General features: G+C 54.1%; 2 protein-coding genes across 3 annotated transcripts; both read right to left on the bottom strand.

The window, feature by feature from the left end:
• Positions 1-549: 549 nt before the first annotated feature.
• Positions 550-14,927, bottom strand: C4a (complement C4A (Rodgers blood group)). Of its 2 annotated transcripts, NM_031504.3 has the most exon segments (41): positions 550-794; positions 929-1,061; positions 1,335-1,418; positions 1,508-1,606; positions 1,682-1,771; positions 1,886-1,988; positions 2,549-2,623; positions 2,747-2,837; positions 2,968-3,148; positions 3,231-3,324; positions 4,244-4,303; positions 4,831-4,998; positions 5,075-5,307; positions 5,492-5,663; positions 5,756-5,872; positions 5,973-6,129; positions 6,240-6,315; positions 6,471-6,680; positions 6,794-6,883; positions 6,969-7,020; positions 7,528-7,731; positions 7,856-7,995; positions 8,181-8,251; positions 8,343-8,454; positions 8,555-8,749; positions 8,990-9,064; positions 9,500-9,626; positions 9,927-10,085; positions 10,665-10,850; positions 10,948-11,133; positions 11,271-11,447; positions 11,534-11,649; positions 11,966-12,098; positions 12,192-12,297; positions 12,833-12,929; positions 13,045-13,127; positions 13,342-13,430; positions 13,510-13,580; positions 13,784-13,985; positions 14,510-14,702; positions 14,808-14,914. In NM_031504.3, coding segments are annotated over 41 exon segments (5,214 nt in total). In that variant the 5' UTR covers positions 14,873-14,914; the 3' UTR covers positions 550-652.
• Positions 14,928-15,527: 600 nt separating this feature from the next.
• On the bottom strand, positions 15,528-25,043 carry Whr1 (winged helix repair factor 1). Its single transcript, NM_001013197.3, is given in 7 exon segments — positions 15,528-15,893; positions 16,080-16,227; positions 16,335-16,432; positions 17,961-18,100; positions 18,356-18,451; positions 24,589-24,725; positions 24,897-25,043. Coding segments are annotated over 7 exon segments (765 nt in total). The 5' UTR covers positions 24,997-25,043; the 3' UTR covers positions 15,528-15,847.
• Between the last annotated feature and the right edge of the window lie 45 nt (positions 25,044-25,088).

The raw sequence follows: 25,088 nt of genomic DNA, 5'->3' as shown, positions 1-25,088 counted from the left end.
TCTGTTGCCCAGTGATGGGCTTCTGGGATAAGAGGCTATGGTTCTGGTTCCTTGGTAGAACGAGGTCACCCTTGAATAACCAAAGGGGCCACCAAGGTCGGGGAAGGTAGGCAGACAGGGTGGGGAGGGTTGGCCCTGTGAGCTGTGTTCCCCTTCAATATTCAGGAACAACACAGTCAACCTTTGTCCTGTTTAAATCACCATCAGACCTGAAGGTTGCACAACTCCAGAAAAATTGCCTAATGGCACTGTTAACAATGTCACTAAGCTTCTTGCATCAGGCCTTGACACAGTTCAAGCCACCGGACCCCAGGACTCCGATGACACGAGTCACAGACAACAGTGGGCTAAAGATGAGAGGTGCCCCTGAGGTGAGGTTCACTGACTGTGACACCCAAAACAGGCCTCTGTGGCACTGGCTACTGGGCCCCAAGATTGCCTGAGTCCCAGGAAGACCTTAGGGAGGGTTCAGGCTTCACAGCCCAAGGCTCAGGCCTGCAACTCCTGGGTGGGTGGCAGGCTGCGGCGCCGACAGACACCCGGGGACACTTTACTGTCAAAAGTTTTATTTTATTTACCCTGTTAAGCAGGCCCTGCATCGTGAGAGGCCCTGACCCTGGGGCTGAGCTCAGGGATCCAGAGTCCGACGCCCTCACACCTGGCACCCCTGGCTGCTGTACTCCTGCAGAAAGTCATTGAGCTGGCCACAGGCTGCCCGCTGACGGGTGCTCCTGCACAGGCGCTCAGATGGCATCTCCTCGATCCAAGTATTTGAGTCCAGCAAGTACTGGGGGCTGCAGGTGACATGGCAGGGTCAGGACAGGTACTCAAGGCCTTGGCTTTGGACAGGCAGAGCTGGGTGCCTAGGATTCGTTCCCAAAGGAAGGCCATAGTTAAGGGAGGGGAAGGGATGGATTGGGTAACTCACTCTCCCTTGAGGTCACTGGTGACTCCGTCCATCCCCATGATTAAGTACTCTTTGCTAGGCTCCAAACGAAGGCGGCAAGAGGCCCGGACCAGAAAGTTGCGGGTCTGACCTATGGAGGCCTTGGCATCCTTTGCTGAGGGAACAAAGAGACAGAGCCATCAGAGGAGAAGAAACTCAGGGCTGGGAGAAACCCAGGGTGGGACTCTGTAGATCCTGTGGTTTAACCCACTCTGCTCACAACAGCATTTGTTCTGAGCAAGCCCAGGTTCCCAAAGACCAGGGACTGGGGAAACGGGAGGATGGGGGTTCATATTCAGATTTTGAATTTTCCCAATTCCAAGAGGCCCCACACCCAGTCCTCAGCCTCTACCACTCCCCAGTCTGCCCGCCCACTTCTCCTTCCTACTGAAATGCAGGACTTGGGTGATCTTGGTCTCAAAGAGGCGGAAGGCAGCTCTGCTGTCTTCTCGGAGAACCTTAACCTGGAAGCCTGGGAGGGACAGGGAAGGGGAAGGCAGTCAGGGCAAAGCAGGGAGGCCACAGGTGGGCCTGAAGAGAACGGAGGCCAAGGGGACTGACCATACTCCACTCGGGGATAATAGCAGGCGAACTTCATCCGGTAACCATCCTTGTCCTCCACCCCTCGCTCCAGTGACCTTCGCTGTCGAGGACACTTCCCTGCAATCAAATGTCAGATGAGAGCAGCTCGACCACCCTGCCCTTTCCCTCAGCCCCACCCGGGTCTCATCTCACCTTCAGCGCACTGGCAGACGTCTGCAGAGCACAAGGTGGAGAGGAGCTTGCTCTTGGTGGGTGCAGCATAGAACACAGAGCACTTGTGATCTAGACAAGGCAGCAAGAGATGAGGGCCTTGTGGAGCCCAGGCCTCCCCTGCCCGCCCCACCATTTCCCTGATGAGAGGACTGACCCCCACCATCTTGCTTCCCAAGTGCTCACCAGGGCTGTAGTAGTCATATAGGACAGCACTGGCTGGCTGCACCAGCCCCACGGCCACCTCCTGCAAGGCTCCAAAGCCCACACACTCCCGGGTGGTCGGGACCTGGCGCCAGGATGGAAGGCTGCTCAGGGCCACAGGGCTGGCTGCCATCACCTGCCTTGCCTCAGCTTGCTTACCATGACCTTATCTCTTGCACCCTTCATGTTCTGTCATCTTCCTGCCACTGGACTCTAAAACCTGGTCCCCAAGGTCTCTGGTGACTTCACTGTCAATCCGGTGACCTTGTCCCAGTCCTTCACTACTGGAGGACCTCTGTGGAGCCTCACTACGGGTACACATTCCTATGGGATCCTCCTTTGAATCAACCCTGCCTCCCTGGCTCCCCCTCGTTCCCCAGCAGCACAGGCCTGTGCAGGCCCTTGTTCCCCTGCCAGTGTCCACGGTGGTCTCTAGTTCCCCATGGCTCCCCATAAACCCTGCAAAGCTAAGCTCACAGCCCCAGCCTTGAATGGGAGGACCTGTGAGTTCTCTAAGGCTCTCGGCCTCCCAGCCACCTCCTAATGCCTCACCCTCCTCACCTTCTATAACCTCTGACCCCTATCACATAGACCCAAGAACCCAGTGCCATGGTGTCCCCTCCTGTAGAACTTCTCTCCACTCACCGAGTCAAAGTATAGTAGGACGTGGGGCCCGTCGGTCTCAAAGTGACTCACGTAACGGTCAGAGAGGGAGGTCAGCTACAGGGACAGAGAGGGAGTCACGGGTCAGGGACTCTGGTCATTGTATGACTGGGTTCGACACTTGTAGTCGCTACAAAGTGGGAGCAGGGCTCCTAAGGAGGAGGCCGTGGGTGGCTGTACCTTCTCCAGGTCGGCCCTCAGGGCTTGGAATCCACTCAGGAGGGTGATGTCAGCAATGGCCATCCCAGACAGCCCCAGGTTACCGTTCCGCCTATAGGGAGGGAAGAGGGGCTGGCTGTACAGACTCTCTGACTGCCACGCCTCCAAACCCGGCCCTGCTTCTTCCCAACACCCTTCTGCCCCAGAGCTCCTGGCACCCACCACATGCACTTGGCACCCACCAGATGCACACGGTGTACTGCACTCTGGACTCCTGCTCATCCGCAGCCTTGGGGGCCTCCCTCCTGCGGCGGCTCCGACGACCCTCAAACAGCTGCAGGGGTGTCACAGGCTGCGAGTGGACACTGGGGTCATCTGCGGCTGGCATATCATAGTCGTATTCATAGTCTTCGTTGGCCTCCCCTGTGCAGAGCAGTGGTGAGGAGGTGGCTGGCCCATGTCAGCCCTGCAGGGGTCGGTCAAGGGTCCCTGACCCTGGCCTTACTTGTATATTCCACATAGCCTGTGACCGTCACTTCTATCCGAAGGTCTTGGCATGTTGTGTTCTTCATGTCCAGGACGTTGTAGGTACGAAGGATCTGACTCAGTCGGAGACCGGGCAAGAACACACGACGTATATGTCACAGGCTTGAGGGGGTCTCCTGGGATTTACTTCTCCCTTCCCCCATCCCCAGCCCCAGTGAACAGCCCAGCACATCTGCAGCGCTGGGTAAGGTGCCCCAGCGAGGAGGCGGGGTGGCCCGAGAGCCCAGCCTGCCAGAAGCCGCAGTGCTCCTGGCCTCTCTCACAGCCTGGGCTCACACTGATCCTCTGGACTCCACTTCATGCTGGGAGGGATACATTTCCCCAGGCTGCCGGCCTCACAGCCATGGGGGCAGTGATCAGAAGGTTAGCGTGACAGAAGGCAAGAGTCACCTGGGCCAGAGGAGGGAGGCTACCAAGGCATCTCTAGAGAGACAGCCTCATAGGTAGAGCTGGCTCCCTGGTCAAATGAGGCATATAGGAAGAAACGGGGCATGGGGACCCATGTCTGAGGTACTCGGGATGAGAGACAGCCTGGGCTGAGAACTGGGCTGTGAAGCTGAAGGTGACAGCAGATATCCAGAAATGGAGGAAAACCAGCCCAGAGCAAAGATGGCGGCTCAGGAAAGGCACAGGGGACAGCAAGGCAGAGAGGGCCTCCTCCTCCCTAACACAAAGCTCCACCCACAAAGTCCCAGTCAAGGCCCAGATCCCTACCCCACCTCACCCACCCCTGCACTCCACACACCCCCACTCCACCCCGTCACACCCTACCATACACACCCCAGGTATTCCAGGTCCAGCACCCCATCCCCACACCAGCACCCTTTACCCCTTACACGCACTGCCCACTGCACCCTGCTGCCCTCCGCATCACCCCTACCCTGCTGCTCCACCCTCTGTTCCCACCCCACCCCATCACCTTCTCCCACCCAGCCCTGTACCCCACTTCCCCCTGTACCCCACTCCCCTCACCTTTAAGGTGCCTTTGCTGTTTCCTCCCACTTTCACATTGATGGTGCTGCCCAGGGAGAACTTCCAGGAGGGAGAGGAAAGCAGGTCAGAGGGCACGGAAGGGGGGCCCGGAGGGAGGGGGGAGCAGGCCAGGTGCCACCGCCACCATCTGTCCCAGAACCTTGTACTTGGCTACAGTATCAATTTTGATGCCTAGACAAGTGGTTCTCAACCTGTGGGTCGCGACCCCCTTTAGGAGTCATCTATCAGATATCCTGCATATCAGATGTTTATATTACAATTCATACAGTAGCAGAATTGCAGTTATCAAGTAGCAGTGACATACTTTCACGGTAGGGCATCACCACAACATGAACTATATTAAAGGGTACAGCATTAGGGAAGGTGAGAACCAGTGCCCTGTGTGGACTCTAGAGACACACTGTTGTATGAGTGAGGGAACACAACCCTGGAGGTTTGACCACACGACCAGAAGAAAGGCAGTCTTCCCACGGCACCCTCAATGCTGGACTGGGCGTTGGAAAGAGGCTTCTGACCTGGCCCCGATAACCCCAGCCACCCCACGAGGGAGGGAAGGAGGAGGTCACCTTCAGCTCCTCCTCCAGGCCCTTGACTTGGTGGTTGTTCAGCTGTAGCAGGTGGGACTTGTACCCATTGCGGCCCATGGAGCTGAGAGTCACATTGAGTGCCTTCTCCTCGGTGGTGTGTGAAGCGATCCAGTATGCAGACAGGGCATCCAGGGTGACCACAGTGTCCTAAGGAGGTCAGGGCGAGAGTCGGGCACTTGGTCTAGGAACCACCTACCTGGAGCTGCCCTGTGGCTGCCCCTACCTGGGTACTGCGGAATCCCCCTTGGAAGCTTCCCTGGTGTGTGAGCCAGGTTGCCACCTTGTCAGCCATTTCTCCCTTCCCCTCCCGCAGCAGCAGATGTAGCAGGCCGTAGGCTGTGGTTTCGATCCACAGGGCTGGGGCCTGGGGCACAGGTTCTGAGGGATTACGAGGGGCTGGGGTGGACGACACAACGTTGTCCTGAGAGCCAATGGCTGAGCCCCAGTAGAGGTTTTCTGGAAGGGAGGGAAATGCAACAAGGATTGCATGAGGAGACTGCAGCTGAGCCGCCAGGCTCTCTGGCGCCCCCTGTCAGCGCCCCGCTCCCACACCCTTTCTCTTCAGGCCTTTTCAGTCTCTGCTCAGGAATCCCAAGGGCCCCAAATCCCTGGTGCTCTGCCAGGGCGCCCTCGCCCTTACCCCCTGTTTCCTCAGCCATGGCCATCAGGCTGTTGTGGGCAACATTCTGCAGATCCTCCGAGGCCTTGGTCAGCGTCAAGGCATAGGCTGTGATGGCGGATGCGTGTGCACCCAGGAGCCCAGCACTTGCCTTCTGCCCCAAGAACGAGTTCGCCTTCGTGATGGAGGCTTCCTAGAACAGAGCAGAGGCCTGAGCCTGTGTGCCTGGGCTCCCAGAGCGAGGACAGTCGGGCAGGAAGGGCAGACAGACCCGGGCTTCCTTACCACCCTCTTCTTCAGCTGCTGTGAGTTCTCGTCCTGGAAGACGGCCAGCCCGTGGTGAAGGGCGATGACCACAAAGGCGGTCAGTGCCACGGTCTCATCGGTTCCCACCAAGCCCCCCTAGTGAGTGGGGGGGAGAGAAAGAGAGAGAGACTGTCAGGCCAGAGTTGTGAGTCCATCTCACTGCTGACATCCTCGAGGTGTCTCTGGCGTGTTCTACCTGCATGCCTCTGTGGATGACTGGACACGGGTCGTGGAATGAGCCATCGTCCAGCTGCTGGCCCAGCAGCCACCCAGCGGTCTCTTGCAGCTTCTCGGGGGAGTCACCAATCTGTTCCTGGGCCAGACTCAGAATCTTCAGCACAAAAGCCGTGAGCCTGGAGCAGGGGGGGGCGGGGGGGGGGGGGGAGACAATGCTAGTCTCTCAGGAGACCTGGCTTGTGGCCTTTTATTCTCTGGCTGCCCTGTACAGGGTCCCTGGCCTTACCAGGTGCTGCTGTCCCGGTGTAACCATGCCCCAAAGGAGCCATCTTTCTTCCGAAACTGCTGGATCCGCATGTGGCCTGAGAAAGAGGACAGTCAAGGTTCTGACTCTCCTGCTGTCTGTTTCCTGGCTGCACTCCCAGCGCCCCACCACCACTCCTATCCCAGCTTCACTCACTAGGCTCCTGCCTGCCCTTCTTGCCCTCCCTGGCTCTGATGCTGGCTTTCCCTTAACCTTTCTGAATCAGATCCACAGCATGGTCCTTTGTCTCAGGGGGCAGTTTGCTCCACTGCTCCGTCCTGTCCAGGTAGTGGGAAGCAGTCAGGGTAGGGGCCAAATAGATCATGGTTTGTTCTGCACAGCCTCTAGGGAGCCTCAGGAGGGAGGCCACTCCGCCTGGGGACAAGGCGCCTTCGGAGCCCAAAGTCTCCAAGGGTTCGGAGGCTAAAGGACAGAGAAGTTGAAGATGAGACTGAGTCTAAAGACTCAGATGACTAGAAGAGGGCTCCACGGGCTTCAGGTGAACACAGGCGCTCAGGTGTGGACCGGACACCCACCTGTAACCCTGACGAAGCTGCTGAAATCTCCATCAGGAATGACGTTGGGGTCTGAGCTGCCAGGGATTTCCAAACTCCGACCAAGGTTATCTGGGGTGAGGAGAGGAGCTTGTGGTCCAGCCCTTGTGCCCCATAACTCCCTTAGTATATAGGTGGTGGGGCACGGGGCACTCACTTAGGGGGTCGAGGTTGTAGACTATCTCTTCTCTGTGGATGGCCCCTTCCTTCTGTCTCAATTGAAAAATGGAGTGGGGGATTAGCCAGGGCTACACCCTCCTATCCTGGGTAGACCCCCCTGGAACTTGGTGTATGAACTTCATAGCTGTAAACAGGGACAAAGCTCACTTCTCTACCTCATACAACGTCCTGGACTTAACCCCCATGACCACCAAAATAAAATAAAACAGAGTAAACAGTTTCAGAGACAGCTGGGTGTGACAGCGAGTGCCTGTAGCACCAGTCATTCAGAAGGCAAAGGCAGGGGGATTACTGGTATTCAAGGTCAGCCTGGACTGCAGAATGAGTTTGAGGCAAGCCTGGGCTACTTAGGCAAGCTCTGTCTCAATATAAGTAAACAATTTCTGGGACACGAGCTTATCAATGCACTAGGTTTGAGCACTGATCCAAGGCCTGGCCAACGGAATGCTAAGTGGCAGGGAGCCAGGAGAGGGGCTGTTGAGGGGGAAGGGGTGTTGAGAAGGAGGGGAATGCTAGATTACCCAACAGTCACTCACCTCAATTTGGAGAATCTTAGACACAGCATCCCCTATAGTAAAAGACCCCCGAGCCACCACTTTCAGGGGTATGCTGGCAGCAGCTGTGGGTACCACAGAGAAGGCCACAGGCCGGGCGGAGCCTGCAGGCACTGATACTTGCTGGGCCAGCAATCCACCACCAGCCAGGCACAGCCCCTCCACTGGGGACACATGGACACTCACCTGGGGACAGGAAAACAGGGATGGCTACGGAGCCCTAATGGGATCAGGACCACTGCCTGACCTGCTCCTGGCTGCAACCCCTCCCTACCCCCTCCACCCTGGATACTCCCCCGTGGGGTCTTACAGTCACGTCCTCACTCAGATAGTTGTAGAGAACGGGCCGTAATTCAAGCTGCTCGAAGCGCCGGACAGAGATGGGCAGGCGCAGGTGCAGGTGGAATTCTCGGAACACTCGCACGCGAGTTGGCTTGGCTACACACAAGCCTGTGGACAGGGAGATGGGGCACAGGGACAGAGATGGAAGGGCCATGGAGAGGAAGGACCAGTGAAGATTTTCCCAGATCCAAGGGCTTCGCGCCCCCCCCTCTACCCCCGTCCCCCCGCACAGGGAGCAGAAGGCTGAGCAGGGTCACCGGGAATGAGAAGATGTCTGGACAGTGCCACCTCACCTTTGCTTTTGGACAGGCTCACACCATGAATCTCCCATGTGGTCAGAGAGTCAGGGAGCCACACAGTCAACCTGTGGAGGGGAAATGCAGAGTCACCCTGTCACCCCCAGGACTGTCCTCAGACCCAGTCCAGAGGCAAGATCGGGCACGCCAGGCCCTCACAGTTTGGAGCGGTCCACAGGTTCCACTCTCCAGAGCCAGTTCTCTGGGAAGAAGCTGCGCACGAGAATGTCATCTTCATCTATCAGATCCTCCTCCTGCAGCATGTCCTGGGCTGGGGACAGTGGGGACGGACAGACGGACAGACGGTGAGGAGGGAAAGTTTTGCCCTCTCAGGCATCAGCACCCATCCCTCAGCTTCAGCGGCTGCTCACCTCGGGCGAGGCCCGCCTGGCTCCTGGTCTGGTTCCTGCGGAGGTCCTCAGCAAACTTGCAACAGGACAAGAAGGGCTCCCGGCAGGCTGGCTGAGGCACGCGGGCTGCCCTCTGCTCGCAGGTGCGTGCCATGGGCAGCTTGGTCATCCCATCCTGGCAGCAGCGCTTGGTGTCTGGAGAGGAATACTGGCCCACTGCCAGCCAGCGTAGGCTAGGCAAGTGGCAGGGACTGAAACCTCAGCCCCACCAACCCCTAGAGCCATGCTTGGAGAGCAGTCAGCAACAGCCATGCAACAGCCACCCTCCTCCTCCAGCCCTAGGCTTCCTCACCCTGAACACCACAACTGGCTGAGAGGGCTGCAGAGGACAGAGAAGCAGATCCCACCCTTGCCCCAGACATGGTTCCCAGTGTTCCATGGGCACCCACAACATACACTTCTCGCTAATAGCCTTCTGGAAGTTAACATTTCGCTTTTGCCGACTTTTCTTCTCCTTGGGACAGCTCAGGTCTGGTAGAGGGCAAGAAAGTAGTCAAGCTACAGGGAGTACATCTTGCCTCCTTCCCCATCCCTCAGCCCAGCCTTTTGCCCTGGAGTCTGCCACACACACACATAAACACACTCAGATACTCACAGATACACATACACATTCAGATACTCACAGGCAGACACACTCAGATACTCACAGACACACACACACTTACATACAGAGACACACAGACATACATACACACACTCAGAGACACACAGACATACAATACGTCCACTCAGATACTCACAGACACATATACAGACACACAGGCATGCACACACAGACATACAGAGACACACACAGAGATACACACAGAGACACACAGACACAGACACAGACACAGACACACACACACACACACACACACACACGGCCTTTCCTCCTTTGTCTGTCCCCACTCACTCCGTCCTTACTCTCTTTGGTCTGAGTTAGTCGATCACCGTCAGAAAAGGCCAGACCAGCAGTCTGGAACACCTGAAGGGCATCGTCCCCGCCTCCGGGACCACAGCCAAGGTTGTAGCTGTTCATTACTTCAAAGACCTAGCAGGATAAGGCAAGAGATGCTGGGAGATGTGAGCAACTGAAAAGCAGGATCTGCCGCTCGCTTGGCTGAGGGAATTAGGGTAGGGCCCAAAGATGAGAGATGGGAGTGGAGAGACCAGGGAGTCTAGGGCCCAGGGGAAGACTGGGGAAAGCCTATAGGGACTGAGACCAGAGAACTAAGCCCCAGAGCTTAAGCTCAGAGGAGAGGGAGGGGAGGGGGAGGGGGAGAGAGAGGGGAAGACAGAGAGGAGGGAGAGAGGTGGGAGGAGAGGGATGCATGATGAAGGTTTGACAAACCTTGCTCATGTCGAGGGGTTTGTGAGACCGGCCACCCACAGCATACAGAGCTGTGTCCACAGCTCCCAGTGCCACCAGGGCTTCAGAGTCAGTTTGAAGTTGGAGCTTCATGCTGTCTCCATTGCGATACTCCTTGGCACCATCCACCTTCAATTCCAGCTGGCAGAGATGGGGAGAAACAGCCAATCAGCACATGGGGAGTGGGCTGGGGACATGGGTCGGTAGTTGAAGTATGCGCCATCCAAGCACGAGGATTGAACCCCCAGAAGCCAGGTGGGCATGAGGGTATGCCTGTACTTCCAGCCTGGAAAGGTGGAGACAGGGGGATCCTGACAGCAAGGTGGTCAGCAAGACGAGGCTTATCAGTGAGCATTAGGCTTGATTGACAAAAACTGACCCAATGACTAACGCTGAAGAGAGAGCCAGATGATCCCCAGCTCACTACAAGGATATGCATGTGTGCATGTGAATGCATGCTGTATGCAGAATATGCATGCAAACATGTCCACCTCACACGCAGGAAAATGAAAAACAGTCAACTCTCACTTCCAGCCCCATGCACACTCAGTGGCTAAACCAATCATCCTGTCCTTTTCTCAACCCCCGGATGCATGATGCATATGCACACTGGGACATGCATGCACACACACACACACACACACACACACACACACGCACACACGCACACACGCACACACGCACACACATACACACACAGCCCACACCACCTCTCCATACCTTGCCCTCACAGTCCCCGGGCTGGACGTTGATGAGCAGGGAGTTGGCCACTGGGAGTCCTTGGTGATAGAAGTAGGCCACAAAGTAGAAAGAGGGAGCCAGGTGATGGTCCACCAAGACAGAGATGGAGGTCAGGGCCCTCCTGGGCTCCCGACTCATGGCCATGATCTGGCCTCTGGAGATGATCTGAGCAGGAGGCAGGGGCAGTGAGTAGCTTCCTGTTTGGTATACACCCTGCCCCCAATCCTACACCTAGAGCTCCTATACCCCAAGTCCCACATACCATGTAGTAGTAATGAGAGAAGGTAGGCATAGGGATGCCCACGGTTCGAAGGCTCAGGACGAAGGTGTCCCCCACACGAGGGGACCGAAGGTCTAATGGCTCAATGGACAGAAAGCCGGGGCCTCTTGAAGGTGGGGCTTGCACGGTGAGCTTGGCTACAGCTGGGTAGAGGGAACCGGCAGATACCTGGCAAGAAAGGCATGAAGACCTATGACCAAGGACCCAGATACGTCATCCCTTCTCCCGAGCTCGGCCAGAGGCACCCAGGAAACAACTCGCATGCCCTCCCTGTCCCCAAGCCCATCTACACAGAGAAGCACTACCAAGAGTCGAAGTTCGGTGATGGTTGGCGGGACATGGATGGAAAAGCTGACTTGGCCAATCCCATTGGTGTTCTGTTGAAAGTCAAGGACTTTCGAGTCGGACCCAGACAACAATGTGGCAGAGACTTTGACAGGAACATCAGAGGCTTCAGAGCCTGACATTTCTCGAACCAGGGCCTAGAGGAGTCAGTCAAAAAGAGTCAGTCATTAAGACTGTGTGGCCCACACGCTCTCCCCTCCAGCCACGCCCTTCCAAGAAGAACCTGCAGCAGGAAGGGGGCCCCGGGCACAAGATGCTGCTTGGTGTGGCTGAGATCCAAGGAGAAGGCAGATGACACGAAGGGCCAGGATGTGAGCTCCGCCTCCTCCATCTCTCCTCCTGAAAGACAGAGAAGGCAGGGAGGTGGAGGGCGTGGCCCAGGGAAAAGGAGACAAGAGCCGTTCATCTCCATCATGTCTATCTGATAGTGAACCCGAGAAGAGTGACTGGGAACAGTTAAGTAAAGGGAGACAGGAAATGACAGGACCCTTTCCTGGGTCTGTGTTAGTCGTGAGCCTGAGAGGAGGTGGCAGAGGTCAGTGCACGGGCAGTGAGGATGGGAGGAGCAGGCTGATGGTGTCATTTGTATCTTTAAGCTGCTCCCTCACGTCCTCAAGAGCAAGGGTTGAGGTGCCAGCAGAGGGAAGCCACCCACCTGGAGACTCAATGACAGCTACGGCAGCGTAGAGCCGCAGCCCCTCCAGGTCTCCGATCTCAGTATTCACTTTACCCAGGGCAGCCTGGAACTGGTCCCTTGAGATGGAGATGTGAGTCTGGCCTTCCACCAACTAAGATGAAGGAAAAAGGCCGTGAGTGGGGCCGGCATCTCACCTGTCTCCCCCTCTGTCACCCCCTCGCCACACCCCTCATCACTACTCTACCTTGGTCTGGGTCTCTAGGCCCCGAAGGAAAGACTTCTTCCCCTGCTCATCCATGAGTGCGAAGCGGGTATATGCCACGCCCTGCACGGGCTTCCCGTAGACGTATCTGTTGCCACAGGGGTTGGAGGGGAAGAGAGGGAGAGCTGAGGGCTGGGGCGATAACTCAGTTGCTAAAGTGTTGCCATGCAAGCACAAAGACCTGAATTCGATGCCCCAGGATCCCTGTGGAAATGCCCGGAGGTGTGGCAGCATCCGCTTGTAATCCCAGCAGTGGGAGCACAGAGACAGGAGGGTTCTGAGGGCTACCTGGCCAGCCAACTTAACCACTTAGTGAGTTCCACAGCAGTGAGAGACTGTGTCCCAAAGGAGGACACCTAAGGTCATCCTCTGGCCTCCACATACACACTCGTGGCCCTGCACACACAGACACATGTGTGCACACCTTTAATCCCAGCACTCAGGAGGCAGAGGCAGATGGATCTCTGTGAGTTCAAGGCCAGACAGGACTACATGATGAGTATACAGTGGGCGTGAGACTGTCTCAAGAAAACAAAACCCTCAAATAAAAGAGGAAGAAAGAGAAGGAAAGCTAGAGGTCGGAGGAAGCTGGGCTTTGCAAAGGACGGGGGGGGGGGTGTTACCTGGCCTGGACGTCTAATTGTATTTCTTCACGGTAGCTAGGCACTGTCAGGATATATGGCTTCCAAGGAGTAAGCTTCACCTCAAAGTTGGGAAGGACTGAATAAGGGTGAAGAGATGGATGGGCCAGGTACTAGAGACCAGGTTGTCCAAATCGTCCACTCGCAGGCCTACCCACCTCACCCTCTCCCTACCCCATGCTTTCAGCACTAACCATATTTCTTCACTTCGAAGTGGGTGCTTCTGTTGGACTCGAGGCCATCTGAGAACCTAGCTGAGATCTTCCAGGTCCCCGGCCTGAGAATGGACAAGGTAGAGAGTTGAGCTACCCACCCATAGACAGCTATGGCCTGAGTCCTCCAGAAGAAAGCTGTGCTTTGAACAGAGGTTTGGGGGGTGGGTCAGAACATCTGGAATGTGTCTCTGTCTGTCAGAGGTGGTGGACAGTGCCAAGGGAAGCAGGACTTGGGGTGCTGCAGATAAAGGGGTACCCTGAGGTGGGGGAGCTCACTCTGAGATGTCTGGAATTATGAAGTCATCTTGGAAGATGGATGTGGGGGCAAATACCTCCTTCTTGCGTACACGGAGGCCATGGGAGTTCTGCAAGGGGAGTCGGTGTGGTCAGGGAGGAGGTCACATCCGTGCACAGGGCTGGGAGGGTCAGAGGTCAGACACTCACCTCCACTGTGACCGTGAGGGTGTCAGTAGATGGACGCATCTTTTGATCCAGTGCAAAGACCCGATAACGAACTACAAGGAGGATGGGGAGGGGGGTCAGAGGTGAATGGGCAAAGGGACTGGGACAGCTGCAGGGAGACAATGGGGACTAAACTGCTAAGCAAGCCTTCAGGGTGGCCCTGTCTGTGAAGTCACCTTACATAGAGGCAACCAAACATGCTCTGAGCAGCCTGAGAGCTACAGAGCAAAGGCCCCTCCCGAGGCTGATGGCTCACCCCGCTGCCCAGGGTTATAGATAGGCTGATCGGTCTGCACAAAGATGTGGCCTCGTCGGGAAGAGAAAAGCAGGTTGACCCCCTGAGTCTCGGTGGCTTTGGATGCTGTGTTCTTTAGCCACGGAGAGTGAGCCACCAGCTGGATGTGGGGGGCTCTGCGCAGGCCAAAGAGGCCACAACTCCTCACATCTTTCAGTGGGACCTGTCAAGAGAGAAGGAAAGATCAGCCAGCAAAGGGAACCTGATACAGAGCCCCAGGTAGGGACAGCAAGGTCATAGTGCTGGAAAAGAGAGGCAGGAGGTCACTGAGGGAGATAGGGGCCTGGGGATTTAGCTCAGTGGTAGAGCGCTTACCTAGGAAGCGCAAGGCCCTGGGTTCGGTCCCCAGCTCCGAAAAAAAAGAACCAAAAAAAAAAAAAGAAAGAAAACACAACAGAAGGGCCAGGCTCGATGGCGCATGGGCGTAATCCCAACTCTTGGGAGGCCACAGTAGGGTCACTGAGCGAACCCTGTCTCAAAAGCAAAACTAAACAATAAAATAAAAGACAACAGGCAAACCAGGTGTACTTGTAAATCTTAGCACTTCAGAGGCTGAGGCAAGAGGACAGCCATGAGTTCAAAGCCAGCCTATGTCGCATAGCAAGCTCTTGTCTGTAACTAAGGAAACAGCCAATGGGGTGTAGCAGAGAGGACTGAGGAAACAGCAGGGGTGTGGGCACTGGTTACCTCAAGTCTGAGAAGCACAAAGTCATTTCCCGAGCTGAGCTTAAAGTCCTTCTTTGGGGAGCAGGGACCGCTTGTTGGGTTTCTGAGGTACACTGAGCCTTTCACCTCCTGTCCTGCAGGGGCATCCAGGAGCTGCACCCCTACTGACAGGGGGGTCCCCAAATTAACCACAGAAGGGGAGAACAGGAGCAACCTATGAGAGCAGTGAGGTGCATCTTCAGACCCAGTCTAATCCTAACCCTGCCACCCTCCTCTCCCTCACTCCTGACCCCCCAAATGCCACTTCCTTCCCCAGGACCTGGGCTTCTGCAGAGAGGAGGCAAAGAAGCTGAATGCCCAGGCCAGGCCCCAGAGGAGCCGCATGGTTGGAGGATCCAGGAGAGGTCAGCCCGTCTAGTCTGACAGTCTGCTCCCTTCTGGTCAACCTAGGGTTGGGGCAGAGTTTGACTCTGGACCTTGCCCCTCCCCTCGCCCCATGAGCCGGGAAACCACGTGATGGCCAAGAATCGCAACTGGCCCCAGGCCCAGAGCTGGGGAGGCAACCCAAACATCAGGGTCTCTGAAGAAATCTTGGCCCCAAAATGCATTTTGTGCTTCCTTGTTTATTCCCAGTACCAGGTACCTCCCTCCCTCAAGTATGTGTGTGTGTGTGCGTGTGTGTGTGTGCGTGTGTGTACACGTGTGCATGTGCTTGCCCATGTGCAAGTGTATACAGCTCCAACATGGCACACGGATAGGACAGGACAGGGCAGGACAGGACAGGGCAGGCAGGTAAAGTTCCTAACAAAACTAGAATGGACTCCGGACCCTTGCCTCATAGTCAAGACAGTCTGCTTCGTATAGGCTCTAACAGGAAGCCTGTAGTTCAGAAGTGGGGTACACTTTCACCCCACAGGGAAATTGGCCTTAGTAAGCCTTGTTCTCTCTGTAAACTATGAGGAAACTCAGGCCTAAGTTGGGCTTCACCCTCTCCACAGGCATCGGCACACACCACACTGAACAAAGCACCGGGAAGAAGTGCAGGCACAAGTATTTATTTGGCAATTTCAGTCTGACGTGAAGGGCAGAGTTTTCTGCTTCCTTCTCCAGTGTCTCCAGCCATCTTCTTATCCCCTTGGCTCGGCTCCTGGCTCCTGGTCCCACGGAAGGAACCAAGGGCTGCAGTGCCCACAGCCCAGCTCAGGTGGGAGCCTCAGCTTGCAGCAGCAGAGCCTTGCGCCCTCTGTGGTGACTTGTCCAGCCACCCTGGGGTGGCACGTCCGGGAACCTCGCTCAGTCCCTGGGGCGGCACGTCCGGGAACCTCGCTCAGTGAGCTGAAGAATCCAAGAGCTGACTCCTCACGTATCTGGCAGGCGAAGGAGGGTTCCAGAAGTGGTGGGGACACTGTATAACAGAAAGACAAGACTGGAGCCAGCTGCCTCAGCCCGAGGATGAAAACTCAGAATTTAATTTAGTACAGTGTCGTCCTGAGTCACACAAAGACTGAGAGAAACTGGGCTTCACTGAAGCATGACTTAGGGAAGCCAACCCTGGTCCCTGCAGTTTCCCAGGTCTCAGGACTAGACTCACCAGTCCACCAGCTGTGCCCCAATGAGGTCATGCACATGGTAGGCAAGACCTAGCCGCACTGCTGAAGGGACTCTGCGGCCCAGGAGCTCCGACAGGGGAAGCTCCCGGTACTTGGCCTTCCGCACCATGCTCAGTACAGCCTGGCGTCCTGGAGGAGAGGATCCAGGAAAAGGAAGAGGTGAGTCAAACATGGAGACCTAAGGACACCCCTAAAAACCCCCTCCAAAGGGCGTTGTTCAACCTGAAGTACCTTACCTTTAACAAAGCACTTAATGAATCTCCCAGCTCCGGGCACAGCCAGCCACCAGCTTCCAGCATCACGGACAGTGAGGACTCCAGCATTCACCAGGTGCCTGCAGGTGGTAGGCAGCCATGATGATGCCGCCTGGGCTTGGAGAACCCTCCCTTCCCAACCGCTGATGCGTGGACACTGAGCTTCCAGAAACACAAGCAACCCAAGCAGGGATCCACTTACCCTTCTGGTGCCACCACTGCTGCCTGGGTGTCCTTCTGTACGCGCGCGCGCGTGTGTGTGTGTGTGTACATGTGTGCGCTCATATGTGTGCATACATGTATGTGTGTGCATGCATGTGTGTGTGCATGCATGTGTGTATGTGTGTGCGGGCATGTGTGGTCGTGTGAGTGTATGTGCCGGCATGTGTTTATGTGCACGTGTGCGTACATGTGCGTGCGTGTGCGTGCATGTGTGCACATGTGCATATATGGGTGTGTGCAGGCACATGTGTGCATGTACACACGCGTGTGTAGAGTATATTGTTCGAGCAGGTAAAGAAGCATGTAGAAGCTACAAGTTTACATTACGTATATGCAATAACTGTTGACTTTTTTAAAGACATTTTTACATGTATTCGTGCTTGACTACATGTTTACCACATGCATACAGTACAGTGTCTGTGATGGCCAGCGAGGGTACTGGGTCCCCTGAAGTTGGAGTTATAGACTGTTAAGAGCCATTTTGTGGGTGCTGGGAATTGAACTTGGGTCCTCTAGAAGAGCAGCCAGTGCTCTTAAACACCGCGCTATTTTTCCCTTTTATTTTTCAAGACAGGGTTTCTCTGTATAGCCCCGGCTGTCCTGGACCTTGCTCTGTAGACCAGGCTAACCCCAAACTCTGAGATTCATCTGCCTTTGCTCTGGAGCACTGGGATGAAAGGTGTGCGCCACGCCTAGCTTGACCATATGCTGTGCTACCATCTCTCACTGACCATGAAGCTCATTGGTTTGCATACACCCCGCTAGCCAGTGAGCATCAGGGATCCTCCTGCCTCTGCCCCGACTTCCAGCACTGGGGTCCCAGACACCTCGCTATGCTCAGCTATCGGGTGCTGGGACTGGAGCTCACTCAGGCCCCTGTGCTCACACAACAGACTTTCCCAAGCAAGCCGGCTCCCCAGTCCTCTTGGTAAAGACTGCTTGCTAATAAAACAGCATCCTTGGGAAACCCTCCCTGAGTGCAGCCCCCAAAATGTGCCTGAGGAGTGGGGGTCATCTCTGGGCTCACCATGACCTGTGAACTCTCCCCACTCGGCCCCCACTACTTCCTGGGGAGTTAGAAAGCAGGAGGCCAGCCGGGTGTGGCACTAACATCCTTCTGTCCTGAGACCTTGCCTAGTACCTTCTCTTTAGAGGAGACCCTGCAGCCTTTGCCATTTTCTACCCTCAGAGCATCATCAGGCATGGCTCTGGCTAGGCCTCATGTTGGGCAAGCCTCTGGTTCTTCTGATTTCTAGTCCAAGGCTCTCCCCAAGGCCTGCTCTCCTGCAGGGTGGAGTGCACTTCACTTTACTAAACAGAAACGCAGCTCACTCAGAAGAAAAAGCCCTGCCAGAGGCCTAACTGACTGACCCCACCACATCTCACGTGATCTCCGAGTCCCTGAAGCCGTAAGTCTGTGTCATCTGGTCCTGCTGGAAACTAAGGTCCCCACAGGCTGGGAGCACCGAGGCCAGGAACTTCTGCACCGCCCCAGCGCATGGTCGGCCATCGCAGGCCTTGAGGACCTAGAACCAGGGTTGATGTCGGTGGCCAGCATGAGCCCATCCCCCACTGCGGCTCTCTTATCTCTGCCTCCCCTCTCCCTGGGTCCTTCTACTTCCCTCTTCCCTCCCCCATACCCCCCACACCTCACTCATTACCAGAGCTCTGTGCTCTCTATGAGGACGCGGGCTAGGGATAACGTTTCTGTCGTCAGTTATTTCTATGCCCAACTTCCCTCCTGAGACCACCACACTCATGCCCCACCCTCTCTCACATACCCTGGTCCTGTAGTCTTCAGTGAAGACAATTCCGTGGGCATCCAAGTCAAAGCCTAGCTGGATGACTCGGATCTCTCCCCGATCTTGAAGCTCCTTCTGTCTCCACAGAGATGAGAGCAGAAAGAGAAAGACAGGGTAAGCCAAGCAGCCGTGTTCTGAGCCCTGGGGCAGAGAGTTTGGTTGTGTGTGTGTGTGTGTGTGTGTGTGTGTGTGTGTGTGTGTATGTGTGTGTGTATGTGTGTGTGTATGAGTGTGTGTATGTGTGTGTGCATGTTTGTGTGTGTCTGTGCATGAGTGTGTGCGCGTTTGTGTGTATGAAAGTGTGTATCTGTGTATGAGTGTGGGTGCGTGTGTGCATGTGTGTTTGTCTGTGCGTGTTTGTGTGTGTGTGAGTGTGTGTGTGTGGACACTCAGGTGACCATCAAGCAGCTGTTTCTGACCAGTCACCTACCCACCTCATGGCAGCCCAGCCTCATGAGCTGCTAACCGATCAATTGACATGTTTTCTAAGAGCAGACCCTTACCAGTCACTACAGTAAATAGTGATGCAGGGCCTGCCTTTAATCCCTGCACTCGTGGGGCAGAAGCAGCCTGGTCTACTGGCTAGCCAGGGCTATGCAGCGAGAGCTTGTTTCGAAAGGAAAAAACAAATAGTGATAAAGTCAGGTCCTGACCCGAAGACTCATCAGTCTAGACTTTGGGTGGAGGCGTGGGAGAAGCACTGGATAAAATCCTTCAATAAAATGGTGCCGGCCATGATGGCACATGCTTGTACGTGGTACTGGATGGGGGAAGGCAGAACTTTGAGTCTGTAGCCAGCCTAGGGTATAAGATCCTGCCTGGGGCTGGGGATTTAGCTCAGTGGTAGAGCGCTTGCCTAGGAAGCACAAGGCCCTGGGTTCGGTCCCCAGCTCCAAAAAAAAAAAGACCAAAAAAAAAAAAAAAAAAAAAAAAAGATCCTGCCTAAAAGCCAAGCAGACAAACAAGTAAATAAAAACAACAAACACGAACAAACAAACAAACAAGCCAGGACTTCTGTGGGCAGCAAAACAACAAAGGCCAGAGTGATAAAGGCAGTTCACCAAGTCTGATGACCTTGGCTCGGGTCCCGGGACACACATGCACTGCAGCATGTCTGCATGCTCCCACACACATAAAACACGGGTCCTGGAACATACATGCACTGCAGCATGTCTGCATGCTCCCACACACATAAAACACATCTGTAAAAAAAAATCTTTTAAGGGGCTGGAGAGATGGCTCAGCAGTTAAGAGACTGCTGCTCTTCCAGAGGATGCTGGTTCGATTCCTGGCATCCACATGACAGCTCACAACTGCCCGTAACTGCAGTTTCAGATCTGACCCTGTTCTGGTCTCTGAAGGCATTGAGCACACATGGGGACATGGACATATTTGTAAGCAGAACATCTGCTCACATGAAAAAAAAAGTTGTCTTTTTTAAAAAAAAAAGTTTCTCTTGTTCCCTTACCCTCTTCTCCCTCTCTCTCTCCATTCCCCTCCCGCCTCTCTCCACATGCTCATGGCCAGCCTCTACTGCTCTTCTCTCCTCTCCTCTCCTCTCCTCTCCTCCTCTCCCCCCCCAGCCTTTCTCTTTCTCTACTCTCTCAATTCCCCTCCCCATGCCCTGAATAAACTCTATTCTATACTAAAAAAAAAAAAAAAAGTTTTAATTGTGCAAATAGCTGGGCATAGTGGCTTCCACCTTTGGTCCCAGCACTCAGGAGGCAGAGGCAGACAGATCTGTGAGTTCAAGGCCAGCCTGGTCTACAGAGTGAGTTCCAGGGCAGCCAGAGTTACAAAATGAGACCTTGTCTCAAAACAACAAAACATTTTTTTTTTTTTGCTCAAACATTAAAAAGCTCACAGGATCACAAGAATTACCAGAGAGATCTATTACAGCAAGCAAAGGTGTAGAGAGAAAGGAAACAGGGAGGGACATCTGCTGATCTGAGCAAATCTGCCCAGCACATGGCCAAAAATAACAGGGCACACAGGAAGCAAAACTCAGAAGACATGCGGCCTAGGACTGGATCTGTAATCAGACCAGAATGGCCACCAAAGGGAAGTGCTCCTCCTCAGGAAGAGCGGAGGGCGCATACACAGCACAGAACTGTGGGCTCTATGTTTTGTTGTGCTTTTTGAGACACGGTTTCTCTATCTCCCACACCGGACTCTAACTTGCAGGATCCGTCTGACTCCAAGAGTCCCAGAGTTACAGGTCCGGGGCACGAAGCCTGGTCAATTACAGTTTACTCATTAGGCATTTTAGGAAGAACTAGAAGACAGGTGTTTTAAGGTTCTTGACATGGGTGGATGATAAATGGAGGTACAGACACTGACTTCTTTACCCTGGTCATTACATGTTGTAAGCACAGATGAATGACCCCACCACACCCTAGCAAGACATACGACTACGTCGAGCTCAGAGGACTTAAAGCTTTTGAAAAACAAAGCCATAATGCTGCTAATGGTCAAAACCAAGATGAGGAGCTCCCGCTAGGAAGTTCTGAAAGGACACAGCAGGCTTAGGGCTGATGGGACATTTCAGTGGGTCGGGTGGCCTGCTGCTGATCCCAAATGCCTGAGTCAGCCCCTGGGATCACGTGACGGGAGGAGAGATCTCAACCCCACAGTACCCCCTGACTTCTACGCACGCATATAAATATAATTAATACAAATAGAATATTAGCTTGTGGCCCAAGCTGGCCTTAAGCTCACAGAGATCTGCCAGCCTTTACCTCTAGAGGGCTGGGGTTAAAGACTTATGGCACCACACATGGCCAAAAACAATAATAAAATAAAAAAAATAACCATAAAAAAAGATAAGAGGCTTAAATACGTCCCAGTCAGTCACGGTGGAGCACTTAGGAGGCAGAGGCAGAGGCAGGTGGGTCTCTGTGAGATCAAGGGTAGCCTGGTCTACCGAGTGAGTTCCAGGCCATCTACTGCTACATAATAAGACCCTGTTTCAGAACCAAAACAAAACAAAAAGTCCCGGTAGAAGAGCTGAAACTGAGAAATGAAGTCAATGAACCAAGACTCCGGTGAGTGCGGGATGCATTAGTGCACTGAACGGAAGGCTTAATCTGGGGCTGGGGGGTCTGGGGGGCTGGGGGCTGGGGGGCTGGGGCGCTGGCTGAGTAATTCCCGCTCTTGCAGAGCACCCATGTTCAGCCCCCGCATCTGGTGGCTCACAACCACCTGAAACGAGTAATTCCCCAGCTCCAGGGCCAAATCCCTTCTGGCATCTGAGGCTGTACACACTCATGCACACATGCACATAGCCGCGACAATAAAATCACTTTTTCTAAACCGATTATTAATCTAAGACAATTATAAACCAATCAATACAGTAATAAAAGAGAGGCAAAAACTATTGAACACGGAAGTGTTGAAGGGTTCCAAAGAGAAGACCCAACGTCTACTTGATTTGTGAGCTGGGAGAAGGCAAAGAGAGATAGAGAAATTTTTAAGAGCTGGGGACAGGGCTGAGGAGGTGACTCTGCTGACCCAAGTTCAACCCTACCCTTTCCACAGAAAGAACAGACTCCCTCCTCCCTCTAGCAGTCTTCTTACACACTTACACACACACACACACACACACACACACACACACACACACACACACACACGAATAGCCAATAAAAATCCAAAAAGTGAGCTGAAAGCGATGGCGCATGCCTTTCATCTCAGCACTTGGGAGGTGGACTCGGGTGGATCTCTGTGAGTTCGAGGCCAGCCTGGTCTATGGAGTGAGTTTCAGGAAACAACAAACAAAATAAATAAATAAAATACCCCCACCTCAGGAGTATATAAATCCAATTCTCATAAATTCACAGAACAAGGGACTAAATAATCAGCAGAGAGAGAGAGGGAGAGAGAGAGAGAGAAAGAGAGAGATTGATTGATTCAATTACAGCCTCGGCTACAGAGAGATCAGTAAGGAAATAACGTATTTTCACGTACACGTATATAACGTTTAGCAAAATAGGCCACATAATGCAAAACAAGCCTTTTATCGATTTCAAATGTGTGGGGTCATCTTGTGTATTCTCTGGCCACCGTGTCATGTGAGCTGGAAATTCAGTCAGAGCTCAGTGACAGGAGACTGGGAAGTGTGATCCACAGTTCTTACCAACCCCCACCCAAGGAGCACAGAGGAGGTGTGAGGGCGCTTCTAACTGACCACTGATGAAAATGCAATTAGGAAGCTAAGGTGAATTCATAAGCCATCAAAAATACGTTTGTCTCACAGGGATGAGTAAATTGGAACAGGCTCCTAACATAGGAACCTAGAGAAATGGGTAACTATTGTTACAGACAACTTGGAATGATCTTTCAAACACCCAGCTAACTCAACAAGAAGCGAATGGTGTCGTAGTGTGTTCTCCGGATGCTGGAACCAGGTAAGTGATGCACGACACGGCAGGAAGCCTCGCTTGCCCAACATGCATAGGGCTCTGGGTTCGATGCCCGGCACCACCATCGACTACAAAGTGACAGCACAAAGCAGCAGGTCACTGTGCCTTGAGAGCCACATGGGACCAATGCCCTTATGGCCAGTCCTCCGTCTCTTCTGCCGTTGAGGACACAGTAACAAGTCAGAGCCAACCCTCACCAGATGCTGAGCCAGCTGAGGCTTTGGTCTTAGGTTCCCAGCTTCTACAGCTTTAAGAAATGAACTCGGGCTTGTCTAGCAAGCGCAAGGCCCTGGGTTCGGTCCCCAGCTCCGACAAAAAAGAAAAAAGAAAAAAAAAAAAAAAAGAAATGAACTCTGTTCTTTCTGATGTAGACTAAACAGCCTCTGGCATTTTCTTATAGGGACATGGACAGACTGTAAGGCAAGCAGTATGATCTCACTGTCAAGGTAAAAAGGAATCATAAAATCAAGCTGTTCCTGGTGAAAATACGCATATATTGTTGGGAACGTGCCAAAGAAACTTAACTCTGAGTACTACCACTTCATTTGCAGGCCCCAGTTAATCATAGAGATAAAGTAAATCCAAGGTCCCGGGCCCTAGGAGAGTTGGGGATTTCATAATAGTTGGCCGGCTTCTGTTGTAAACGGCTGTCTGAGTCCAGACATCTCAGAGACAACTTCTTCATCTTGCTGGCAGGGTCAAACTAAGATCATGTTCCCAGGCCCCGGGACCAACTCCTATCCTGACTGACGAGAATTCCCTTGCTCAATTCCTTCTGTCAAAATATGATTACACGATGCTACAGCCCACGATGCTCCCCCTCTCTTCACGGTTTCATCCCTTAAATAAATACGCAATACGACGCCCCTTCAGGGTTATACCTACTTCAGCTTCCAACTCTGTTCTGTATGGCTCAGAGACTGTTGTCCTGCTCTCAGTAATCAATAAACATTTTAATTATAATTGGGTTGAGTCTGCAGTCTTTGCCCTGGGGTCAGAAACAACATAACAATATAAGCAAGATGGACGCTGAGAAGGAACTGCCAGAGTTAAAAGGAGCAGGGAGAGGCATTCACAGTGTTACAACCTTTCACTCAGGCAGTGGTCGGAGAGTTCCTGTGAAACAGAGACTGAAATCTGCCCAGTGGATTTGACTGGAAGGTGGATGTGATCCTTAGGCCTCATTGCCTAGGATCCTGTGAGGCACTCCTTCACAGATATTAAACACTGTACAACGTACACCACGGCCCTGGCTTTCAATCACCCTCTAAACTTGGTCACAAGGTTACAACACTCCTCTAGTCTCCCCAAGGATCTCATTTAGCCCCTTATGCCTTCCCCTTGTGTACCACAGGGCCTAGAATGATCTGCAGCGTCAGAGCCCACTGTCTCGTCCGTCTATTACCCGCCACTCAGTGTGCGCATCAGGCAAGTGGTTACTCGGTGCCTTGCTCCTCTATTCAATCCACTAATCACTAACCGACCGTTAGGAAAATCTGGGAGTTGACACTAGACTCATCTCTCTCCCTCAAGCTCTTTCACCGATGACCTTCCGCACACCTTTGCTTCTCTAACAGCCATAACATGTCAGACGAAAGCCTGTGGGATGTGACATCTGCCTGCAGTTCCGAACAAAGCCCTGGGATTTGCTCTGCATCTGCTTTGGTCTAATGCCTGCTGATGGGCTGGCGGCTCCACTGAGGGTCTGAGTGACAGGGACTTGGCGAGTGCCCTTGAGGCTGAGGGTTGGGGAGATGAAGAGACACCGAAGGTCTCCAGGGCGCTCCTCACCAGCTGCAGGTCGGCCACCGTCCTGTCCGGCACCAGACTGTACACTTGAGTCCTCAGCGCGATGGGCGGCAGCGCGTCCTCGAACAGCCCCCGTGGGAACAGCTGCACGAGCTCTTCGATGGCCTCGCGTGCCGAACCTGTCGGGGAGCGAGCGCGGGGTCAGGTCCGGGTGGAGAGCACTCAGAGAATCTGACGCCCGAGCCCCACGCCTGGGTTGTCATGGTTACTCACCCCAGGACCTTTTCCTCCTCCCCCTCCTCTAAGGGTGGGTACCCTATGGCCCGCCACGCCCGGGTTGCCATGGTTACCTGCTTCCGCCCTTAGAGGATCCGCTCTCACGGGCCCCGGCACCCGCCGTCGCTTCACTCCAAAAACCTCAGACGCCAGGAGACGTCTCTTACGATTCATAGCCCGAATTTCAGGGTTCCGGGAAAGAACTCCTGAACATAGCGTCTTCCGGTGCAGAATGATGACGACGGGGCCTCTGGCTGGTCGTCTGA

This window comes from Rattus norvegicus, chromosome 20 (genome assembly GCF_021556685.1).
Source record: "Rattus norvegicus strain SHRSP/BbbUtx chromosome 20, alternate assembly SHRSP_T2T, whole genome shotgun sequence".
Lineage (NCBI taxonomy): Eukaryota > Metazoa > Chordata > Mammalia > Rodentia > Muridae > Rattus > Rattus norvegicus.
This window is presented reverse-complemented; position numbering and strand designations above follow the sequence as displayed.

Coding starts and splice junctions, on each gene's coding strand:
- C4a (XM_087596813.1), bottom strand. CDS start 14,872: ATGCGGCTCCTCTGGGGCCTGGCCTGGGCATTCAGCTTCTTTGCCTCC. Junction 12,298..12,832: donor CAATTAGACGTCCAGGCCAG/GTAACACCCCCC, acceptor CTGTGGCAACAG/ATACGTCTACGGGAAGCCCG. Junction 4,999..5,074: donor GGGGATTCCGCAGTACCCAG/GTAGGGGCAGCC, acceptor TGACCTCCTTAG/GACACTGTGGTCACCCTGGA.